This window comes from Trachurus trachurus (assembly GCF_905171665.1).
Source record: "Trachurus trachurus genome assembly, chromosome: 11".
Lineage (NCBI taxonomy): Eukaryota > Metazoa > Chordata > Actinopteri > Carangiformes > Carangidae > Trachurus > Trachurus trachurus.
Window position 1 is genome coordinate 448,958 of NC_139904.1, and position 22,932 is coordinate 471,889.

The window sequence follows — 22,932 nt, forward strand, 5'->3', positions numbered from 1 at the left end:
CATTTCTGGCTCAAACAGGAACTGATTGTTACATTATTGATGATGTGTTTAACGTTTCCTCTAAAATCTGAAAGGTCAGTGAAGTGTTCAAACGGTCTGCACCTGTCTGATGTGATGTCATGTGGATGTTTCCTTGAAGAACAGAGGAGGGTCAATGCAGCAAACGTCTGTCATAAACAAATGTACAATATGGTGCATAATGTTATCCATGTCTGAAGGAGAAAGATTCACCCACAGACTTGAAAACCTCCTCCTCTGAACTATAAATAAAATTAAAAGTAGAAGCAGGTTAAACAGGTTTTTGTTACAGAACTTTAGCAGCTGGACAAGTGCAGGCAGATCATATATATCATATCATATTAAACACAACCAATGAAAAATGATACAGTTCCTCGTTCCCCACATGTCAGGGCTGAGAACAATTAATTCTTATTGGTTAGGAGAGAAGTTCCTGTTCACCAGTCAGGGGTCATCAAGACATGAACACACCTACAGAAACCAAATAGTCATGTTGATAAACCAGGAAACATCAGTGAACCAAAGCAAAACTTCACTGCAGGTGATTTCCAGCTCTTCAGCTCTACTTCTCTTTCAGTCCAAGATGAAATTATTGTTGCTGCTGCTCGTCTTCTGCCACTTTTCATCTCCAGGTAAGAAACAGTTTAAATCTTTCATCTCTCTGTTGCAGCAGCAGGTGGAGTTAGAGACATGAGCTTTGTTTCAGCACTTTTTACAAATCCACTGTTCACGACCTTCAGTCACTGCTTAAAGCAGATATCAGCTTCACGGCCGTTTCGGCTAATGCTGCGTTCAAGGCAGGCTTTTGAAACCGTAAGTTACAGCTTCAAGTCACAACTACGACTTGGTAGCGTTCCAGGTAACCCGTAGCTCGTGTTTTTACCATCCTGTTGTCTGTGAAAGTTCCCTATAACGGCCACTCGTAACTTCCGACCCGTGAACTCGTACCAGATCGAACTGGTATGACTTCACAGGAAGGAAAAACACAAAGTACGAGTTTCTTTGAACGCACCATGAGTTAGCAGCCCCCGCCCTTGTCAGGCATCAATTGGTCCTCGTGCTACGTCACCACATTCACGCGCATCCCTTGGCTGCACACACAGCCCTTCATGCCGTTCTCTCTCCTCATTGGATAACACTTGTATCCCACAAGGAAAATTTTCTCCTCGGGTTACAGCAGAGCAGAGTGACGGAGAGACTCGTGTTTAGGCTGAAATACTTCATGTAAGTGATTGCTGACGGAAAATAGGACTATTTAGGACTTATATTAACAAAAACATTCCACTGATATCTGCTTTAAACTGGGACAGATTTTCTGCCACATTCCTGCCCCTGTGTGTTTTATCTCATCTGCATGCTCTGTAGTAACACCTGATGTTACTATGATAGATATCTATATGGGAGCTGTTTATCTTGAGCTCAGAGTGAAGACGAGTTGGTCTGATGTTGATGTGAAGCTAGAAAACAGACAGAAACATGAGACCAATCACCAGTTTAATGAAGCAGAGACTTTGGAAATTGTGTCCTCTCTTGTTTCTTTGTTTTTGTATGAACAATCCTCACACTGCAGAGGTTTTTTGCTGATCTATATAATTAGCTAATGTTATGCTGATCGTGAATAGGATATGATGAATCCTTTTATTTGAAAAACACAAAGACGTACAACACATGCAAGATGCAAGTTTTGTGTTAACTTATTACAATATAGTTGGGTCATTTACAGAAGTTCCGTGACCGTGGAGAGCAAAGGTTTGTTTCTCACTGGATTTGTTATCTATGAAGGTTAAATAGAAGATTGAGCCAGGGTGCCCCGCCCAAAAATGTGGGGAAATTTTTTGAGAGCCCTAAATCCAAAATGGCTACCGTCAGCCAAGCTGGAAATGATCTTTTCAATGGTTTGGCCCACAGTGCTGCATAATACATGGTTTCTATGACTATTTGGGTCAAGAAGTTCATAAATGATGTAGATTTATTGATTTGACCTATTTTTGACCTTCCAATTCAAGATGGCCGCCAATTTTTGGCCCTTTAAATGGCAATTTTTCAAAATCGTCATAGAGCCTCAATATTAGGCTCAAATGAAAGCTCTGCTCATACTGAGTTCAGTTTAGGACAGTAAAATTACAAGTAGGCCACACAGAAGTCATCTCAAAGGTCAAAAAGATCAAGGTTTGTGGTGAGAAACAAACTTTGCTGATGTTCTTTTCCATTAGTTACCTGAACTGTGTTGGTCAGTCGTCCCATCAATACATTATGAACCAGGAAATCATTTTACACTTCTCAATAGCATAAAATATCTCTAAAGTTGTCTTCTGCAGTGATTCCCAAATCAGTCAGCCCCAATTCCTCAAAGTGTCTCAATGCAGCTAGGAATTTTCCAATGACATTAGCGTGTGGAAATTTATAGAGTGGGTGAACATGTAAAAAGCCTTTTTGCCATTCATAATGTCATTGTGGAGCTAGGCCTCAGAGGCTGTTTCAACATCTCTGTGTTCAGGATTTAATTGGTGGGTCTGAAATTAGGGCCACATTATGTGACAAGAGTGCAAGTGTATGCTCATGTCATATATTGAGATTAAATTACTTAAGTTAGCTTGTGTAACATCACCACTAGCTAATTGATTTGCAATCATGACATATTGGCGTCATTCACTGAGCAGAGTCAATCTAACAGCTCAATGATAATCCACAACCAGGTAATATTTTATGTGCACCAATAGGTGGTGTGCAGTCACATGATTCCGATGACGCGTGAAGTTCAGATGGGGGGCAGGAAGTGGAGAACGGTGATTGGAAATGAATGGAAAGCGAGTACTCAAAAGGGTTGGATGAGCCTGCAAGTAGCAGGTATTGTCTAAAAATAGAAAAATATATCGGATGTGATCCATACACACTGAGGAAACGTGAAAAAAAAGGCCAGCAGAGTGGAGAGACTGGACTGGAGCAAAAACCAACCGCCCCGCTTTCATCTGTGGGGTGTTTGCAGCTCGGAGCCAATCAGGAAGGGCGGAGGATCGGGCGGAGGATCGGGCGGAGGATCGGGCGGAGGATCGGGCGGAGGATCGGGCGGAGGATCGGGCGGACGGTGGGTCAGTAAGACGGCTGAGGCAGACGGGGCGTCTCAGTCTTGCTGACTTGTGGCGCATCATTGAAAAGTTGCATCTGCCTCGGTCGTCTTATGACACCTCTTCCTCCTCCGTCAGGTGGTGAACGGCCCTGAGCTGTGAACACCACGCGGCTGGTGGGAATTACACATAATGGAGATAATAACTTCTTTCTCCCTCAATGTTGTTATTATTTTGTTTTTCCCGGTTTGACTGGTTTGTACAGCCGTAGCAGCGCAAAACTTGGGCATTCTCCAACCGTTATCCTGTCGGCAAAACACTTCCTGCCCCCCATCTGCAGTTGTGACGTTCCATGTGACGTCACCTGCAAACCACCTGTAGCTATGGCAAGGAGTTATAGACTGGGGTTTTATGTTTGTTTGCAATGTCAAACATGGTCACATTTTTTCACAACTAAAGCTAATCCATAGCTGGTATTATCCCTCACAACAGATAATACTGTAAAAGGGCGGGAGTAACTGAGTGAGGAGGAGGAGGATTTCTTTTATTGCGGTGATATTGATCAGGCCCGTGGGGCCCCTCTGTGTGGAGCATGTTCCCCCTGCGCATGTGGGTTCTCTCTGGGTACTCTGGCTTCCTCCCACAGACCAAAGACATGCAGGTGAGGTTAATTGGTGACTCTAACTCTGATAGGTGTGAGTGTGAACGGTTGTTAACCCTGCTATAGACTGGCAACCTGTCCAGGGTGTACCCCGCCTGAAGGCTCCAGCTCACCTGCAACCTTAGTGCAGGATAAGCAGTATAGAAAATGAATGAATGAATGTATGAATATTGGTCAGGGGCAGGGGCGGACAGGCCATCTGTGTATTCTGGAGAATCATAGAACTGCCGGTAGTCCAGGACAGCCAGCGGCCGCCACACAGTCACCGTTTTTTTTCTTTTCTTTTTTTTTTTTCTGTGATCTACCTGTTGACCCTTAAGCCACTTGTGATCGTTTATTTATGCTTGCAGACAGAGCCAGCCCAAAGCATAAGCAAACTTAACACCTGCTTAGGGCCTCATGCCCACTGGGACCCCAAAAAACTATTCACTTTTTTAAATCTGTAGTGCGTAACTTCTGTCGATCCCTACAGAAATCCTGCATGATTACAATTACCCTTAGTTGTTGTTGTTGCACTTCAAGTTGTTGTTGCACATTTGTGCACTTGTGCAGTTGATTTAAAACCAAAGACTAAAAAGTAGATGACGTGTTTACAGCAAATGCATTGTTTATTGGTTTATTTTGTTACTTTTTGAAGGCCTTGTTCACAGTATCACACTTGAGTACTATATCATATGAATGTTAAGTGTAAATCAACCCCAGGCTGCACGTTCAGCTGAATTTGGTACCATTTCTGATTTTTTTTAAAAAACATAGATGTGTAAAAAGAAGCCAGGCTAGGATGATGATTCGTAATTACTGATTAGAAAAATTAAATAAGTTTTTTTAATGAAATTTAATGAAATTTAATGAAAAATATCTGATACAGGATATAAATCCTTTACATCAGACTCAATAAATACAACATACAAAAAATTAAACACAAATATACCAACTCATACATAATCACTAAAATACATATGACAGAATAATCCCCAAAAATCTCAAGATAACTACAAGAGAAAAACAAAAAAGAGAAAAAAACAAACACAAAACAAAATAATTCATACCCTTGCCCTGTAATTATATAAAAAGTCCTTGTTTGACCAACATTGATCGAGTTTATTTTTAAAAGAGTTCACTGATGGAGCCTGTACTACGTCCTCAGGAAGCTCGTTCCACACTCTTACAGCTCTGAGTGCAAAAAAATATTTTCTTTTGTCACAACGACACCTTTTTGGTCCAGAAGGAGTTTTAGGGAGTTCCCTCTTAGCTCATAACTATTATTCCAGAAACTAAAACCCGGCTCCACTGTGGGGTCATATATTTTATGTACAAGTTTATACACCTCAATCATGTCACCTCTATACCTCCTATAGACAAGAGTTGGCAGTTTTAAGTGCCTTAATCTTTCTTCATATGACATCACATTCAGACCTGGAATTAATTTGGTTACTCGTCTCTGAACTGCTTCAATTTTTTCAATATATTTTACTTTATAGGGACACCAGACCGAGCTAGCAAATTCAAGATGAGATCTCACCAGAGCTTTATACAATGGTAAAATAATTTCCTTACTTAAGTTTGTGAAGGTCCGTTTTATTATGGCCACCCTTGAGTTCGCTATTTTTATTTTATCACAAATGTGTTTTTGAAATTCTAGTGAGCCATCAACCACCACACCTATATCTTCTTCCTCCTCAACTTTATGGACAAGCACATCTCCAACCCGGTAATTAACACAGTTGTTATGCCCTCCTCCAAGTTGCAGATATTTACATTTCTCTGGATTTAATTTCAGTAACCAGGTATCACACCAGTTACTCATGTTGTTAAGATCTGCTTGAAGTTGGGCTGTGTCTGTGTCCCCTGTAATTGTTCTAAATATTTTAGTATCGTCCGCAAAAAGGTATAGATCAGAATCAGATTGTATCACACTTGGCAAATCATTTATATACAGGACAAAAAGAACAGGTCCCAGTACTGAGCCCTGTGGGACTCCTGATACCACAGGTTTCCAACTAGACATAACTCCATTTACCCTCACCTGCTGTGTCCTATTATACAAAAAGTCCTCTATCCATTTTACAACTCTCTCATCTAAACCGTAAGATCTTATCTTTGTAAGTAATCTTTTATGTGGGACTTTATCAAAGGCTTTTTGGAAGTCCATATATATACAGTCAACTGCCCGCCCCTTATCCAAAGCTGCTGTCCATTTATCCAATACTGTAAGAAGCTGAAGTGTTGTTGATCTTCCGGATATAAATCCGTACTGCTTCTTACTAAAAAGCTTGTTGGTCTTCATGTGATCTACAACATAATTTCTAACTAATTTCTCCATTGTCTTACAAATTACCGATGTCAGACTAACTGGTCTATAGTTTTCTGCCCTTGATTTGTCTCCTTTCTTAAAAATAGCACTAATTTGGGCCTCTTTCCATTCACAAGGTAAAGTTGACTCTTCAAATGATCTATTAAATAACATTGTTATGGGTTCAGCAATTACACTCGCCAACTCCTTTAGAATCCTAGGATGTATCCCATCTGGCCCTGGTGACTTATTGATGTCAATATCCTGTAAAAGCTTATGTACATCCTCACCAACAATTGTAAAGTGTTTCGTTTGGACATTCATTTTTGGAAGTTCAGGCATGTGCCCATCAGGTTCAGTCACAAATACACTACTAAAATAATCGGACAAAATGTCTGCTTTTTGTTTGTCATCATCTGTTTTCAAAGAGTCAGTATCATCTTGATTACAAGAAAGATCACCTATTTTTGTTTTAATCTTTGTCCTCTTATTTATGTAGTTCCAAATAACCTTTGGCTTATGCTTAGCTTGCTTTACCAAATCTTCTTCATACACTTTCCTTAAGTATCTTGTTCTCATTCTCACAAAGTTACTGACTCTACGATATGCCCTCTGTACCTCTGGATCCTTACTTTTCATCGCCTTTCTCGCAAGAGTATTTTTTTCTTCGATTTTCTTTTTTGTAATATTATCCAAAGGATATTTATATTTCTTAGTCTGTGACCTTTTTTTCCTGGTTGGCACATACCTGTCCTCCATTTCCATCAACTTTTCTTTTATTACTCTCCATGAATTTTCGACATCACAACTAGATAGATATTGTGCCCTCCAAACCTTCCAGTCCTTTACATGCTTCTTCATAATTGCCATTATCATAATTTTTTCTCACACCATTATTACTCACAACTTTAGTATAGCAGATAAGTTTAAACAGTAAAACACAATGATCACTTTTCCCCAAAGGGCCCAAATACTGAATTTCCTCAATCATATTCTCCTCATTTGTTATAATTAAATCCAACACATGTGGTTTGTCATCACCACGCCACCTTGTAGGTTCTTGTACATGCTGAAACAAAAATACATTTTGCATACATTCCAAAAATCTACTATCCAGTGATGTAAGACTATCCCCTTTTGCATCAACTAATTTCCAGTCTATTTTTGGTAAATTAAAATCCCCCATCATTAGCTTATGCTGATACTTTTTAATTGACACTTCTTCCATTAAGGCCAAAAGATTATCATTATTTGTCCCAGTGCCACTATCAGATCTGTAAATTAAGCCCACAAGCAAAAACTCATGATTCCTACATTTAATCTCCACAAAAATATTCTCTTGAAACTCAGTCGCCATTATCACTTCTTTAACTTCAAGTGATTTATGAATGTAAAGCAATAAACCTCTACCTATATCATTGTCAATGTTCTTAGAAAATAAATTATAACAGTCAATATCATCCAAATAAAATTCTGATGGACTTAATTTCTGCTTCTTATTTTTAGATTTTACTTCAGTAACTCCTATAATATGAATGACTGGAAGTGCCTTCAAACAGGCATTTAATTCATGTATTTTATTGTGAAGTTGATCTGCATTTGTGTATAGCGACCTGATACCTTGTAGTGGTGGAAGTTCATGCTGTGGCTGGTCGGAGACAGATTTAATGATATTCTGAAGTCACTCAGTCTTATGTATCCTCACCACTCTCCTCGCCCAGGGGGGGCCACCAACCTTGAATAGGTATTCCCCGGAGGATTTCTGCTGCTTCTCTTTCGCCTCTTCGTACAGCTCCTTCTCCTTCTCTCTCTCAGTCCTTGTGAGATCATTAGCGACTCTCACATTTTTAAACTTGTCCGTTTGATGCAGAGCAGAGATCTTCCTGAATAAACTGATCTTGAGCTCCAGACTTTGCAGAGTCACCAGAATAGGTCGCCCCGGTCTCCCCGACTCCTCCACCTCCTCACTTCGGTATTTTGGTAGTTTGTAGTAGGTTTGTAAATAGTAGGTTTGTAAATAATCAATAATCAGTATTATTGGCAGTAATAGTGGGCCCCATAATAAAATTTAGCTTGGAGGGCTTGTGTGCAAAGTTTATCCCCGTATTGATTGAAACCCGATGTGGCCCGACACATGGGTGCTGAAGCCTGGACCCGACAAGCCGCCCGACTCACTAGCATTCGTTGAGTGAGGTATTATTAAAGAGTAAGGTAAGCTTTGTTGAATCACTGCAGAAGACAACTTTAGAGATATTTTATGCTATTGAGAAGTGTAAAATGATTTCCTGGTTCATAATGAATTGATGGGACCACTGACAAACACAGTTCAGGTAACTAATGGAAAAGAACATCAGCAAAGTTTGTTTCTCACCACAAACCTTGATCTTTTTGACCTTTGAAATGACTTCTGTGTGGCCTACTTGTAATTTTACTGTCCTAAACTGAACTCAGTATGAGCAGAGCTTTCATTTGAGCCTAATATTGAGGCTCTATGACGATTTTGAAAAATTGCCATTTAAAGGGCCAAAAATTGGCGGCCATCTTGAATTGGAAGGTCAAAAATAGGTCAAATCAATAAATCTACATCATTTATGAACTTCTTGACCCAAATAGTCACAGAAACCATGTATTATGCAGCACTGTGGGCCAAACCATTGAAAAGATCATTTCCAGCTTGGCGGACGATAGCCATTTTGGATTTAGGGCTCTCAAAAAATTTCCCCACATTTTTGGGCGGGGCACCCTGGCTCAATCTTCTATTTAACCTTCATAGATAACAAATCCAGTGAGAAACAAACCTTTGCTCTCCACGGTCACGGAACTTCTGTAAATGACCCAACTAATATCATAAATATAGTGAGATGTGTCCTATTGATACTCAAGGTTTTATGTTTTTTAGGAACCAAAGACATAAGAGTCATTTGTAATAACCTTGTCTGTCCCACAGAGGAACACTCCCTGAAGTTTTTCGTCACTAAGTCCAATGGACTCCCAAACGTCACAGACTTCATGGGTTTTGCACAGATTGACGGCATCACAGTGGGTTACTGTGACAGCAACACAAAGACAGTAAAACTAAACCATGACTGGATGGAAAGTTATTTAGATGACAACTTTGCCCATCTGGACTGGTACAGGGCACAGTGTTTTGATTTTCTGCCTGAAATATTCAGGGATAAACTGAATATTATCACTCAGACTTTCAGCCAAGGTCAAGGTAAGTGACAGACTCTAACTCCATCTATTCTTATAAAGAGCTGCTGTGCCACATCCATTCTTTTCCAGATTGTTAATGTTATCCTTGTGTTCTTTGTGCTCTCACTTTCTTCAGTAAGTGTATGATTTGGTTTTGCTTCACCTGTTTCTGGATTACGGCTTTGCTCTTGTAAAAAAAAAAGGGCTATAAATATGGAGGACGTGAAAGTGCCAAAATGAATCACTATGTAGCTAAGGTTGTATGCTCCAACGGAATTTCGTTGTTATTTATGGCAATGACAAATAAATGATGATTGGTTGATTGGTTGGAAATAAATAAATACACCATTAAATAATTACTTAAATGTGTCATTAATTAATTAAAATTGGAATTAAATACATAAATGTTTTATTAAATGTGTCATTAATTCATTAAATAGCCTACCAATTCATTTTATGTAAAAAACATATTTAATTATTTCACTATTTAATTAGTTATTTCATGGTCCTGTGTTGCAGCCATAGACTGTAAAAAGAATGGACGTAGCACCCGTGACGTCCTCCATTGGTTTGGGGGAGTCTGTTTTGTGCCGCTACTACGGGGGTTTGAACCGCGCCATGTTGGATTTTACTTGCCATATTTGGAGCGGTGCGGCCGTTGGCCGGCCGAGAGCCCGCCCACTGGCCTACTACCTGATTGGTTAGTACGTTCTGCTTAAGCACTGCAGTGTACAGTCATTTCCTGTTGAGACAGCGCAACCAGAGGAGACGACAGATCTCCCAAAAGTGGGGTCCAGACGATGTTGTCCCACTCGAAAACGAACAATAAAGAGTTATAATAATTGTTATTAATTAATAAAGGTAGAGTGTGGAGTTTTGTTCATGCAGTTTGTAAACACCGGCAACGTTATGTTGTAACTGTGTAACATAACATGAGAGCTGTTGTGGTTAGTGGTGGATGCTAACCGCTAACCGAAGTTAGCATCGAGCTAACGTTAGCTCACAAAAACGACCCTCATACTTGTCGAGGCTTTAGCTGTCAATAACGGCCGTGTATCTGTATATTGTAAACACCGGCAACGCTATGTTGTAACAGACATGAGAGCCGTTGTTGTGAGCTAGGAAGCCAGTGTTAGCGGCGGATGCTAATCGCTAGCCGAAGTTAGCATCGAGCTAGTTCACAAAAATGGCCTTCATACTTGTTACCAGTGTTGTGCTAGTTACTTAAAAATAGTAACTAGTTACAGTTACTAGTTACTTCATAAAAAAGTAACTCAGTTAGTAACTCAGTTACTTAAACCAAAAAGTAATGCGTTACTGAGAAAGTAACTTTTTCGTTACTTTAAAAGGTTTTTTTTTTTCCAATGCTCCCATTAAAGGGATAGTTCACCCTAGAATGATATTTCACTCATTATCTCCTCCCCCTCATGTTGACTAAGGGCTGGAAGAATTTCCAGAGTCCACCGTCCCTTCTCTGAGTTACAGGGACCGACTCGAGTCTCAGTCGGTCTCAGTATCAGTGCGAACCTTGCGCATGCGCGCTGGCAGCGGAAGACCGGACAACAGAAACTAGGAGCTAATGCTAAAAACATGCTTGGAATGTGGACTTATTTAATTTTTTTTTCGGGACAATTACGCAATTTGGGGCTTCAGCACAAGACGGACATTACATACGAGCATCATGGAGGTAATTTGGATGTTTTTTTGTGTGTGTTTTTTTACGAAGAGCTCTGGTGTCCCTTTACAACCGTTGCATTGAAATGCACTGCTACGCCAAGACCCCCTGTAACTCAGAGAAGGGACGGTGGACTCTGGAAATTCTTCCAGCCCTTAGTCAACATGAGGGTGAGTAGATAATGAGTGAAATATCATTCTAGGGTGAACTATCCCTTTAAATAAATGTTGATTGAATTCCCCTCTAGCCGTCATTTCAGTTCTGTAGCCTACTGATGCTGATGAAGAAACACGTGTTTTTATCTGTACAATTTTACCATCATCATCATGCTGCATGATGTCAGCAGCAGCTTGACCTAACTGCAAAAAAATCTCGAGTTACGTTTAAGACTGTTTTCAGTGACGGAAGTAAATTCACTCCAGCGGTAATTTTTTATCGATCGATCAGCTGTGTTTACCCAGAGCGATCAGCTGTGTTTACCGTTTCAGGCGTCATAATTCGAGTCCGTCTGTCGGACTCCAACCGCTGCTGCTCGGTGGAGTGGGTGCTTGTGTCTCGCTGTGACTCGAGCTGTGCCCCAGTTCAGGGGCTGCAGCCTGAACTGAGACACGGCTTCGGTCTTGGATGCTGCGTTAGCTACGTTACCTTAGCTCGCCGTCATGCCGTGCCTAGAGAATCACTCTGACCTGCCCAGTCCTCTTCATGTAGCGTGTTTGATTACGTGTGGGACGCTAGAGGGCGGCCACAGTTCTAGTGCTTAGTGTCTCTGCCATAGACTGTAAAAGGTCTGTGCTCTGTCTTTCTTTCAATTCAATGAAACTTTATTGATCGCTGAAATGTTATAGGAATTTTGTGTGCCGCTGTAAAACCTCACAAAAAGAACGGAAAGGAACGGAGTAACGCAGCGTTTGGTAACGGGAACGGAGTTACTGATTTTAAAAAAACAACGCGTTACGTTATGAGTTACTGAAAAAAGTAACGGCGTTACGTAACGGCGTTACTAATAACGCGTTACTACCCAACACTGCTTGTTACCAGTTGAGGCTTTAGTTATCAGTAACAACCGGATATCTATCCGCAGCTCGAGTGCTTCATCGGACTGCATTTATTTTTGTTTGCGGTCCTGACTGCTGCTGCTGCTGCTGCTGCTGCTGAGAGAAACGTGCTGGCTTGCTAGCATGGGACAGCTAGTGGGGCTGGAGCGGCTACGGTGTTACGACGACGTGTATGTGGCTTAACTGTCATTAACACAAGATTGCCAAGGGAATCCTGCTCAGTTTCTCTTTATTTCAATGATTATGTTATAGTTAATATTCAATTTGTCTACGGCGGTAGGCTGTTCATCCTCCTCCTCCACAGCTGAGCCACTAGCATTAGCACTAGCCTCAGCCTCCTCCTCACACTTGTCCTCACAGTCAGTGGCGAAAGTACCATTAATGCAAGTAATGCCGTTGCATTAGGGCCCGTGGCCAAAAAAGGCCTGCGGTGAACGGTAAAAAAAAAAAAAAATGAATAAAACTTTTTTTTTTTAAAGTATCAATTGGTGGTATAGGCTACTGTATTAAATCATCTTGGCTTTTACATCATTACTGTAATTCATTAACGTTATTCTGGATTATGAACATGTGCGCGGGCATAGCCGGGGACAGGTGACAGTTCTCCTGTTGTCGGCAGCGCGGCGGCGCAGCGCCATCCTGACCGTCTCTCCCCTTCTCTTTCTCTCTGTGTCTCTGAGCAGTGACACGTTCAGCACCGAGGCAGCGGACAGCGCTGTCACTCACTCAGGGCCCCGGTCCAGATGGATGCAGCTTTTTTGAATCTGGATAAATACTTTATCAGATCAGCATCGCGTCCAGGCGGACGGCGTTTTCGGGGGGTGAAAACGGTATTTTTTTAAACATGTCCCAGAGTGGGAAAATCTGAAAACGCCGCCTCAGTCTGGACGCCCAAAACGGATTTTTTCTGAAACGATGATGTCATGCCCCCCACCGCTCTACAGTACCTGTAACCTGAGACACACACACACACACACACACACACACACACACACACTCCGCTGCAGCAGCTGCACAGTCTATGGACGTAACAACAACGGCCGACTGCCGTCGGGTCGCTCAGACGCTGCGGCTGAATCACACCTGTTTAATCATCAGTGATATTTACTCTGACACAACTCCCTGTCAACATTTAATCCCATGTCTGAGTTTGAATACAGCAGGGGACTTTCCATCTTCTTCTCTGTCTTTAGTGTTTATGTGTGGCAGGGCTACAGCGCCACACACGCTCCACACAGGCCTGGAGTAGGCCTAGCCTATACTACAGTCTAACCCCCCCTCCCACCCCACCACCACACCCCGTTATTATTATAGGGCCCGCAAATTTTTTTTTACATTAGGGCCCGTAGGAGACAACTTTCGCCACTGCTCACAGTTGAACAAGGTGTACGTTAACCTGATCAAAAACTGACTGCCAATTAATCTGATTCTCCCCCAGCTGCTCCAGGGAAAGCAGCTAAGCAGCTGGGTGTAGCACTGGGTTTTATCCTCTTCCACTCACTTTTGAGCAGCCCGGTACACTACAACAACACCGGCGAGAGGAGGCTGCCTTTAGTTTATTACATAACCATGGTGACTACCGGAAGTGGGTGTACAGAAGTGTGACAGGCCTATCAGATCAGGCTAGATCAGCCTTAGCCCCGCCCACTGACTTTGATGGGTGAGTTTGACAGATAAAATAAATTCATGATGCGCTGCAACACAGGACTATGAAATAATTAATTAAATAGTGAAATAATTAAATATGTTTTTGTTTTTTGTTTTTTACATAAAATGAATTGGTATTTAATGAATTAATGACACATTTAATAAAACATTTATGTATTTAATTCCAATTTTAATTATTTAATGACACATTTAAGTAATTATTTAATGGTGTATTTATTTATTTCATTTTGGCACTTTCAGTCCTCCATATTTAAATACCATGTTATTGCAAATGCATCAAACCTCTAAGTCTCTTTTATCCCTCTCTCTACCAGGTCAACACATCTTACAGCAGAGGAGTGGCTGTGAATGGGATGACAATTCTGGAGAGATTAGTATTTTTATGCAGTACGGTTATGATGGAGAAGACATAGTATTTGACGACCAGACACGAAAATGGGTGAAAAGTGAAGATGACGTCTTCAAAAAGAAAGCAAGTGATGAATTAGCACAATCCAATGCAGACATCTTCCTTCATATTTGTCCTGCTTTTCTGAAGATGTCTGTCCAATATGGGAAGAGCTATCTGCTGAGAACAGGTAGAGTCACAGTCACATCTTTGTTTTGTTTTTTTAATACTTTGTAACATGTTATTGTTTGTTTTTTACATTAATACAATGTACTGACCCATCGGGGGATTGGCTTTAAGAATAAATGTCAGCATTATTAGCCACATTTGCTGTCAGGATGAAGTGTCTCAACGACTATTGCATCAATGCATCATCACATTTTTCAGACAATCTTTGCACAGTGGATCTGACATCTCTGTCTCTCCAGTCCCCCCCTCAGTGTCTCTCCTCCAGAAGACCCCCTCCTCTCCAGTCAGCTGCCACGCTACAGGTTTCTACCCAAACAAAGCTGTCATGTTCTGGAGGAAGAATGGAGAGGAGCTTCATGAGGACGTGGACCAAGGAGAGATCCTCCCCAACCATGATGGGTCCTTCCAGAAGACCATCCACCTCTCATCAGTCAAAGATGAAGACTTCAGCAGCTACGACTGTGTGTTTCAGCTCTCTGGACTGAAGGACGACATCGTCACCAGACTGGACAAAGCTCAGATCAGGACCAACATGGGTAAGAGTGAGATCAGAGATGATGGAGATGGAGGAAACTCACATCTCTTTCATTAACTCTTTCGCGACCGCACTCCTCAGTGCGGTCAATTCCTCAGCACATCCGCTCAGGACCACATGTTTTTGGCTATTTGTTTACCTTTTTCTCACGTGGAAGCGAACTCTGTACATCACCTAGAAACAAACGGTCTTCACGTGGTTGAAGAGTGACTTTACAACGTGCTCCTTGAAAAAACGGTGAGTTTTTCCACTGTTTCGTTCGTGAGTACGAAGGAGAAGAAGAGAGCTGGGTTTCTCCAAAAACGGAGCTCCCGCTGTAGTTTCAGAGAAAAACGCACTTTTGTGTCGAGTGGCAATCGGCTCATTTTACCGCTACTCTGCAGTGTGGCGTCTCCCAAATCATTTCTACGGCTAAATAAATATATTTGTAGGTAAATCTGGGGGGTGTGGCAGCCTGGAGAGCAGCGGTGCAGCGGTGTGGGTCTCTGGCTGCAGCGCAGCAGCTCCGGGACACTGCTGTGTGACTGGCCGGCGATGAGTGCTCTGGGGCGGGGGCGGCCGGTCACAGCGCCCGCTGCACAGCGCCCGCTCCGCTGTACCGTGAAAACAGCTGTGATAACGTGCTTTCAGATCCGAGTCTCCAAACCAGAAACGTTTGTAACAGCACCGGAGAAAGTCGCCAGATTTGTCGTCGGTCGCTTTTGTAAAAAAAAAAAAGTCACCAAGAGGGTTTGGAAAGTCGCCAGATTCAGCGAGAAAGTGGCAACACTGTAGCCGACAGCCGCACAGCGCTGCACGCTGTCCCCAGAGCAGCATTCAAGGAGAACGATTACTCAAACAAAACCAAGATCACACAGTTTATAAAAAACATTATGCTTCGATTGTAGTTTAAAACTGTTTTTACATATCAGTGGACGGTTTTGACGAGTTAACTCGTCAATGGTCACGAAAGAGTTAACCACAAACTGTGATTGTTGTTTTGGGTCCAGTTCCTCCCTCAGAGTTTCCAGCTGCTGCTGTTGTTGGAGGTGTCGTCGTCCTGCTGCTGCTGCTTCTCTGCACCTCTGGATTCATCATCTGGAGACGGAGACACAGGGGTGAGGGACAAAGATTGTTTTCACCTTCAAGAAGCTAATTTGACTCCAAGGTTGATATATTATGATCATCTGACTGCCAGGCCGTGCAGGTGCAACTGAGGGAGAATACATAAAAACATATTCAAAGGGTTTGTGTGTTGTGTGTTAGTCAAGAGGTGGTCTTCTACCTTAACAATTTCTAATCTGTCTTGTGTTTCAGGATTCAGACCTGCAAACAGTAAGTTTATGGAAAAAATCCAAATTTTAATGTGTCTGATCATTAACATTCAGTCTTTAAAGTCCAGTTCTGTCTTTCATATAATGTCTATGACACGAAGCCTGTGGAACTAGTTCAGGCAGACAACTCAAGCTGCACTCATCCTGATCAGCTGATCAGTCACATCCTCCTCCAAACAGGGCGGCTACTGAACCCCCAGTTCACCTGCTCATCCCTGGCTCTGCTGCTGCTGCTGCTGTTGCTGCTGCTCCTGCCACTCTTCTGCTCTGCTGCTTCCGCATACATCTCGCTGCTGCTGCTGCTGCTGCTGATGCCGCCCATGAGGTTTTGCAAACGCACCTCCTCTTCAGCATCCACCTGTGGGCTCTGTCTCTATGATCCCCCTGGGGGGAACGAATAACTGAGACAGAGCCTGACGCCAAACCTGCTGCAGCCATGCTCTAGGATACTATGCTGTGCTTCAGCTTGCAATGCTTATACTCAATAAATTATTTGTTCTCATTTCAGAGTTGTCTGAACTGTTACAAATGAAACTACTTGTCTTTTTTCTGTCTCTAGGTTCAGACCCTTCATTTCCATTGGACTCAGCTTCGAGCTGATCATCATGTCACCATCACTGTGCAGGTGTGAAGCAGATGAGAGCAGCACTGCTGCACTGTACTGGTGCAATATCAAAACAGTCATCCTGTACTGTAATGTAGAGAATCCCAAAAAACACTTTTTGTTAACAAATATTAAAGCATCAGACCATTTCATTCATAAGAATTGAATCAATCAATAAACACATAAACATATTTTTGAGTTTTAACTCCATTTAAAAAAATACAGATATTAAAAACAGAAACAGGAAATAAAAACAATCTAAACTAAACTAAAATCAACGTGACAGCAGAAGCTCTGTGCTTTACTAAAGCTGATCAACACAGACCATCAACATTCCTGGTAAAATGATGATTAAACTTCATTAAGCTCAGAAACAAATTCACAGGAAAACTGACATTTAACTCACACTTTACTCAGTAATGTCACAGTTCACCTACATGTTCTTTAGTAACGTTTAAAGGCCGGAGAAAAAAGAAGTTGATCAGCTCCTCAGTGTGTGTTCATGTCTGAGAACCACAGAGAACATCACGTCATTGTATATTATAATATATTTAGTTAAACCAAACCTCTGCCCTTGTTGAACGGTCTCACCCCTGAATATTTTCCTCTTGACTTGTAGATATGAAGCCAGCGACTCTTCAGGTCACCTGAGGCCAAGCAGCTTTTGTTAAAGTTTCCTTGTCTTCTCAAACTGTCAATTCATTTAAATCAAGTTTCATTTTTAACATTTTTTTGCTGCAGCTTCCCAATAAATTTCAAACATAATTTCTTTTTAATCTTTATTTGCTTTTGGGTTTTTTTTAATTGTTTGTTGAATGCAGTTTTATTCTTTCGTTAATTATTATATGATATTATATTGATTGATATATTGATTATTATATTGGTCTCCGTAAAGCACTGCCCTTCAAAGTGCAGGAAAAACACAGTTTTTATTTGGACCTAACCAACTGCTGATCGGCGGGCGCTAACCCTGGGCGGAGGGATACGTGAGTTGGTTTGGTCCAAATAAAAACTGTGTTTTTCCTGCACTTTGAAGGGCTGGAAAAAATTATATTATAGTGAACAATGGAACTGTGTATTATTTTTCAGGTAAAACCTCTTCTAGGCCGTGAAAATAGGCCGTTTCTTTGGGTCTGTTCACAACACTGTATGTTGTAAATCTCTGGGCAGGGCTATTATGGGCTGGCGTTGCTAACGGGAGGAGTGCAGAGAGTCTTCTACTGCAATTAAAGTACTTAGGGGGTATTTGGAGATCATACAACCCCACTTTAAAAAAATTATACTATCCCTTTAAATGTTGCACCACCTGCCACACCTTGTAGTTTGAGCTCTCGGGGGAAGTTAAACCATAAACACACCACATGATCATCACTGATCCACATGTAGGCTGGTATATGGCTCCCTGCCTGTCCTACAAATGATAGGCTACTGTTCACCGGCTCCAAAGTCCAAGCGTTAGTTTCTTCATCCAGCAGGAAGAAGCGCTGGGCGGAGGACAGACTGAGCTCGGTCCTTCAGCTGGACGTCTTCATCATAGAAAGATGAAAGAGTTGTTTGTGTTGCTTCTTTGCTGTCACGTCTCTTCAACAGGTAGGATCACATCACCTTTTTAACATTTGTTTTTGCCTCCGTCTCGCTCTTTAATGATAGAGTTTCACTTCTGATTAAACATGGTTTTAGAAAATAATTCAACCATAATGAAAGTAGGCCTATACTGTCAAGGAGGATGTTACCATATAAGAGTAGGTCAAATATCTACATCAACTGGATATATGAGGCATGAGACACACGCTACATCAGCCAATTGAAAGATAGTATTTCTTGTTGCCGGTTTATCATTTAATTTATTGATATAATATATTAATAGCTGCTTATTAAAGTGTTGGTTTGATCTTCAAACACAAAGCTTTAAATGGGAGCCACCCTATCTCTGCCATCAAGGCATCAACATCTGATACAAACACTTACAACACAACACCATTCATAAGCTGAAATAAGCTACATTACCCAGGGGGCAAAGCAAAAAAAACGGACAGGGAGCGTTGTAAAAGGTTTGACAGCAGAAATGATCTGTAGGAACTTGAAGGATTAAAACCTGGGTGGACAACCCGGTCAACTAGCTGCTGGAAAGCTACAGGGGCCAAAACCCCTTTCTGGGGTAGTTTTGCTGGCGGAATGATGTAAATGCAAATATTTAGGTACTACAATGGCATAAATAGTCATACAACTATAACATTTGGCAGAGAGTATCTTGACACATAGGGGGAGGCAGGAAAAAAAGATTCTGGGGTTTGTTGTAACTTAATTTTAAGATATCACCCTCAACATCCCAAAAAAGACCAAAAAAAGTACTGTTCGCCTGACAAATTCTCATGAAAATTCTTATTTTTCAGCACTTTATGGAGAATATCTATGCCTAACATGTATATAGAAAACTTCCTTAATTCATAAGCTTCCATTTGAGTCCAAGATAGTCTTTCTATAGCTACTGGAAAGCTACAGGCTGTCTCCAAACAATGCAACACCTATTGTGAAAAACATTCTATTTCTGGTTTCCCCAAAGTGAACAGATAGATAGAGGAGACCGTTGGCCACAGCAAGTGGGGCTTTGGAGATAGAAAGGCTATCTTGGACTCAAATGGAAGCTTATGAATTAAGGAAATATATAAGGATATAAGGAAGGATGGAGGAAGTGAACAGAGGGGAACTGAAGCTGTAATATTGAATACAAGTGAACATCCTGTTTGTTCCACAGTGCAACACACCCTGCAGTATTTCATCACTGCATCATCTGGAGTCAGAAACTTCCCTGAGTTTGTGGCGGTTGCACAGGTGGATGACATTGCAGCAGGTTACTGTGACAGCAACACGAAGACAGTGGAGCCAAAACAGGAGTGGGTAAAAACATTGTTAGAAGACCACCCTGAGCAGCTCGAGTGGTACAATCAAGAGTGTTTTCACAATCAGCCTACGCTCTTCAGAGCTACTAGTTATGGTTTGATGCAGCTGCTCAACCAAGGTGAAGGTAGGTTGCCGTATAATTATGATCATTAAAAAATAATTGATACAGTACATACAAATATGTGCTTTTAAACTGCATTAGATTTAATTCTGTGACTGTCTTTCAGGTGGCCACATTTTTCAGCTGATGAGTGGGTGTGAATTTGATGAAGAGACTAAAGAGGTTAATGGCGTCTTGCAGTTTGGTTATGATGGAGAAGACTTCTTAACTCTGGACATGGAGAACTTCAGATGGATCGCTGTGAAACCACCGGCGGTCTTCGTCAAACATGAATGGGATGCTCGATTAGTAGATATAAGAGTCAATGTAAACCTTTACACTCAGGTTTGTCCCATGTGGCTGGAGATGTTCATGAACTACGGGAAAGACCTTCTGCTGAGAACAGGTAGAGTCACATGACCTGATGTAGTTTCTTATGGGTTGGTCAGTTGATATTTCAGCAAATATGAGATGAATATTCAAATTTTATTCCCTTACCCCCCCAGATCCCCCCTCAGTGTCTCTCCTCCAGAAGACCCCCTCCTCTCCAGTCAGCTGCCACGCTACAGGTTTCTACCCAGACAAAGCTGTCATGTTCTGGAGGAAGAATGGAGAGGAGCTTCATGAGGACGTGGACCAAGGAGAGATCCTCCCCAACCATGATGGGTCCTTCCAGAAGACCATCCACCTCTCATCAGTCAAACCTGAAGACTTCAGCAGCTACGACTGTGTGTTTCAGCTCTCTGGACTGAAGGACGACATCGTCACCAAACTGGACAAAGCTCAGATCAGGACCAACATGGGTAAGATTTGATTTGATTTATTCGGATCCCCATTAGCTATGGCAATGCCAATGCTATTCTTCCTGGGGTCCATACAACATCATTTGCAGTGTATCAATGCAACTGATGCCCTATAAATACAATCCATGTCCAAATAGGCAAGGCAATTTTATTTGTATAGCCCGTTTTTACCAACAGTTTGTCTCAAAGGCCTTTACATGGCATCATAACAACATCCTCTGTCCTTACGGTGCGTTCACACTGGGCACGAGTAAAATATTCGACTCGCTCGAGTTTGCCTGCTGGAATATTTGTTTTAACTCACGGCAAATGCGCGAATATTTCGCTTGAGTTCAATATTTTGAACTCCAGCGATTTCGTGTTTTCGCTTCATTCGCGCCGCCGGCACAAATTTGCGTCCATTCGCGTCTGTACATTGACTTTGTATTTAATCTTATCGCGCGAAAAATTCGCCTCGCGCCCGGTGTGAACACACCGTTAGACCCTCACATCCACTGAGGAAAAACTCCAATGAAAACCCTTTTAACAGGGAAAACCAGGAGAAAGCTCAGGGTGAGCAACAGAGGAGGGATCATCACCCAGGACAGAGATGTTGTTACAGACAAGAAAACAGTTTAACAGAGAATGTGAGTGTAGTAGCCGATTGTCAAACAAATAAAAGTATCAAATCAAACTTCAAATTATACTAATCAAAGGGCCACTGTTGCACCATGGGTTGTGGCGTACGCGGATGGGAAAAACATAATGTCCAAACAAATGTCCAGTTTCAACAAAAATCGTGGTTTATTTAACCAAGTGCATGCTGGTCCCCTACCGACAGCCTACCTATATAACTTCAGGTGCCCTCCTACCGTGCCCAAATGAAACAAAACACAAATAATAAACAAGAAACACCTAAAGTAAACAAATAATAAACTAGAATACTAATAGAAATCTAATCATATTGAAATCAAGTAAATTGACTGAGAATAACCAAAACTAAATACTCACTAAACAAAATAATAAACTAAACAGCACTAAATACTACAACTAATAAATAGCTCCAGCAGTGAGAAACATGGAAATGTTAACAAGAGTTGATGAAGGCAGCCTCTGGTGAGGGGGGGGGGGGGGGGGGGGGGGGGGGCTGGTGCGGCTGGTGCAAATACAACATAAAACACACACACACACAAAAAAATAATAATATAATAATAAAAATAGAATACAAACAGATACACAACACAACAATACACTGACAATACAAGACAGCTCCCCAGGTCAGCAGCGGCACGTAGAATTTACACATCATAATGTCAATACATGTCCACATATATATTGGTCACACAATAAGTTTCAATAGCCCAATAATATTACATCCAGCGCTATCGAAACCCAGTCTCAAAATCAGACCTGACTAAATCAAAGCAGAGTTGACAGTAAGAGTGACATCACATATACACATCTTTCTTTTTTCTTAACCACAAACTGTGAATATTGTCTTGGTTCCAGCTCCTCCCTTATCTGCTGCTGTGGTTGGAGGTGTTGTCGTCCTGCTGCTGCTGCTGCTGCTGCTTCTCTGCACCTCTGGATTCTTCATCTGGAGACGGAGACACAGGGGTGAGCGACAACGTTTGTTGAAGAAGTCATTATATTTTACAACCCCAAAGGTCAAAGGTCAAAGGTCATCTTCCCTGTGACATCATAAAATCATTTGACATTATGACCATATTCTTTATAACTTGGCGGATTTGCAGAGCGCTTTACTGGGTCATTTATTCCTTTCACTTATATCAATGAAATATGTGTAGGAGCCATAAATGTGTTTTTTTAGTTAGCATCTAAAAAAAACTAAATATTTATTTCTCAGAATTGTTTTTTTTTTTGTTTTTTTAATGATCTCATGTGTTTCTCTGTGTTTCAGGCTTCACACCTGCAAACAGTAAGTTTATGAAAAATGAAATATGATCATTTTAATGTGTCTGAACATTAACAGTTATGTCTTTCATATACAGTATGTCTCTATTACAAATAAAACTACTTTTTTCTTTGTCTTTTTTCTGTCTCTAGGTTCAGACCCGTCATGTTCACTGGATTCAGCTTTGGACTGATCACCTTGTCACCGTCACTGTGCAGGTGTGAAGGAGCGCTGCTGTACTGGTACAATAGTATCATAGGTATATATCTTTTTTATTGTTAAACGTTACTGAAGAATATAGAATATAATAAGATTGACTTTATTAATCCCACATTGGGAAAATTCACTTGCCACAGCAGCACATCCCATGATAGGGAATAGAGTAGAATAAAATACGCACACATGCACACACACAACTGGCAGACACAAATACTGTATGTATTTAACTGTGACATTAGGAAACAATGTAAATATCCACATGTTAAATGTCAGTTTTCCTGTGAAACTGTCTTCAATCTGATTGATGTTTAATCATGAATTCCACCAGTCAGACGTCAAAGTTTGACACTTAAAGC

The 22,932-nt window shown here is 41.4% G+C and overlaps 1 protein-coding gene across 1 annotated transcript; it reads left to right on the forward strand.

Moving 5' to 3' along the window:
* Nucleotides 1-554: 554 nt before the first annotated feature.
* On the forward strand, nucleotides 555-22,550 carry LOC310993817 (major histocompatibility complex class I-related gene protein-like; the record flags this gene model as incomplete). The annotated part of the gene is made up of 7 exons (XM_083982296.1): nucleotides 555-650; nucleotides 8,985-9,254; nucleotides 13,945-14,208; nucleotides 20,167-20,463; nucleotides 21,952-22,059; nucleotides 22,364-22,381; nucleotides 22,510-22,550. Exons 1-7 carry the CDS (start codon nucleotides 602-604, stop codon nucleotides 22,548-22,550), a joined length of 1,047 nt encoding a protein of 348 aa, XP_083838422.1. The 5' UTR covers nucleotides 555-601.
* Between the last annotated feature and the right edge of the window lie 382 nt (nucleotides 22,551-22,932).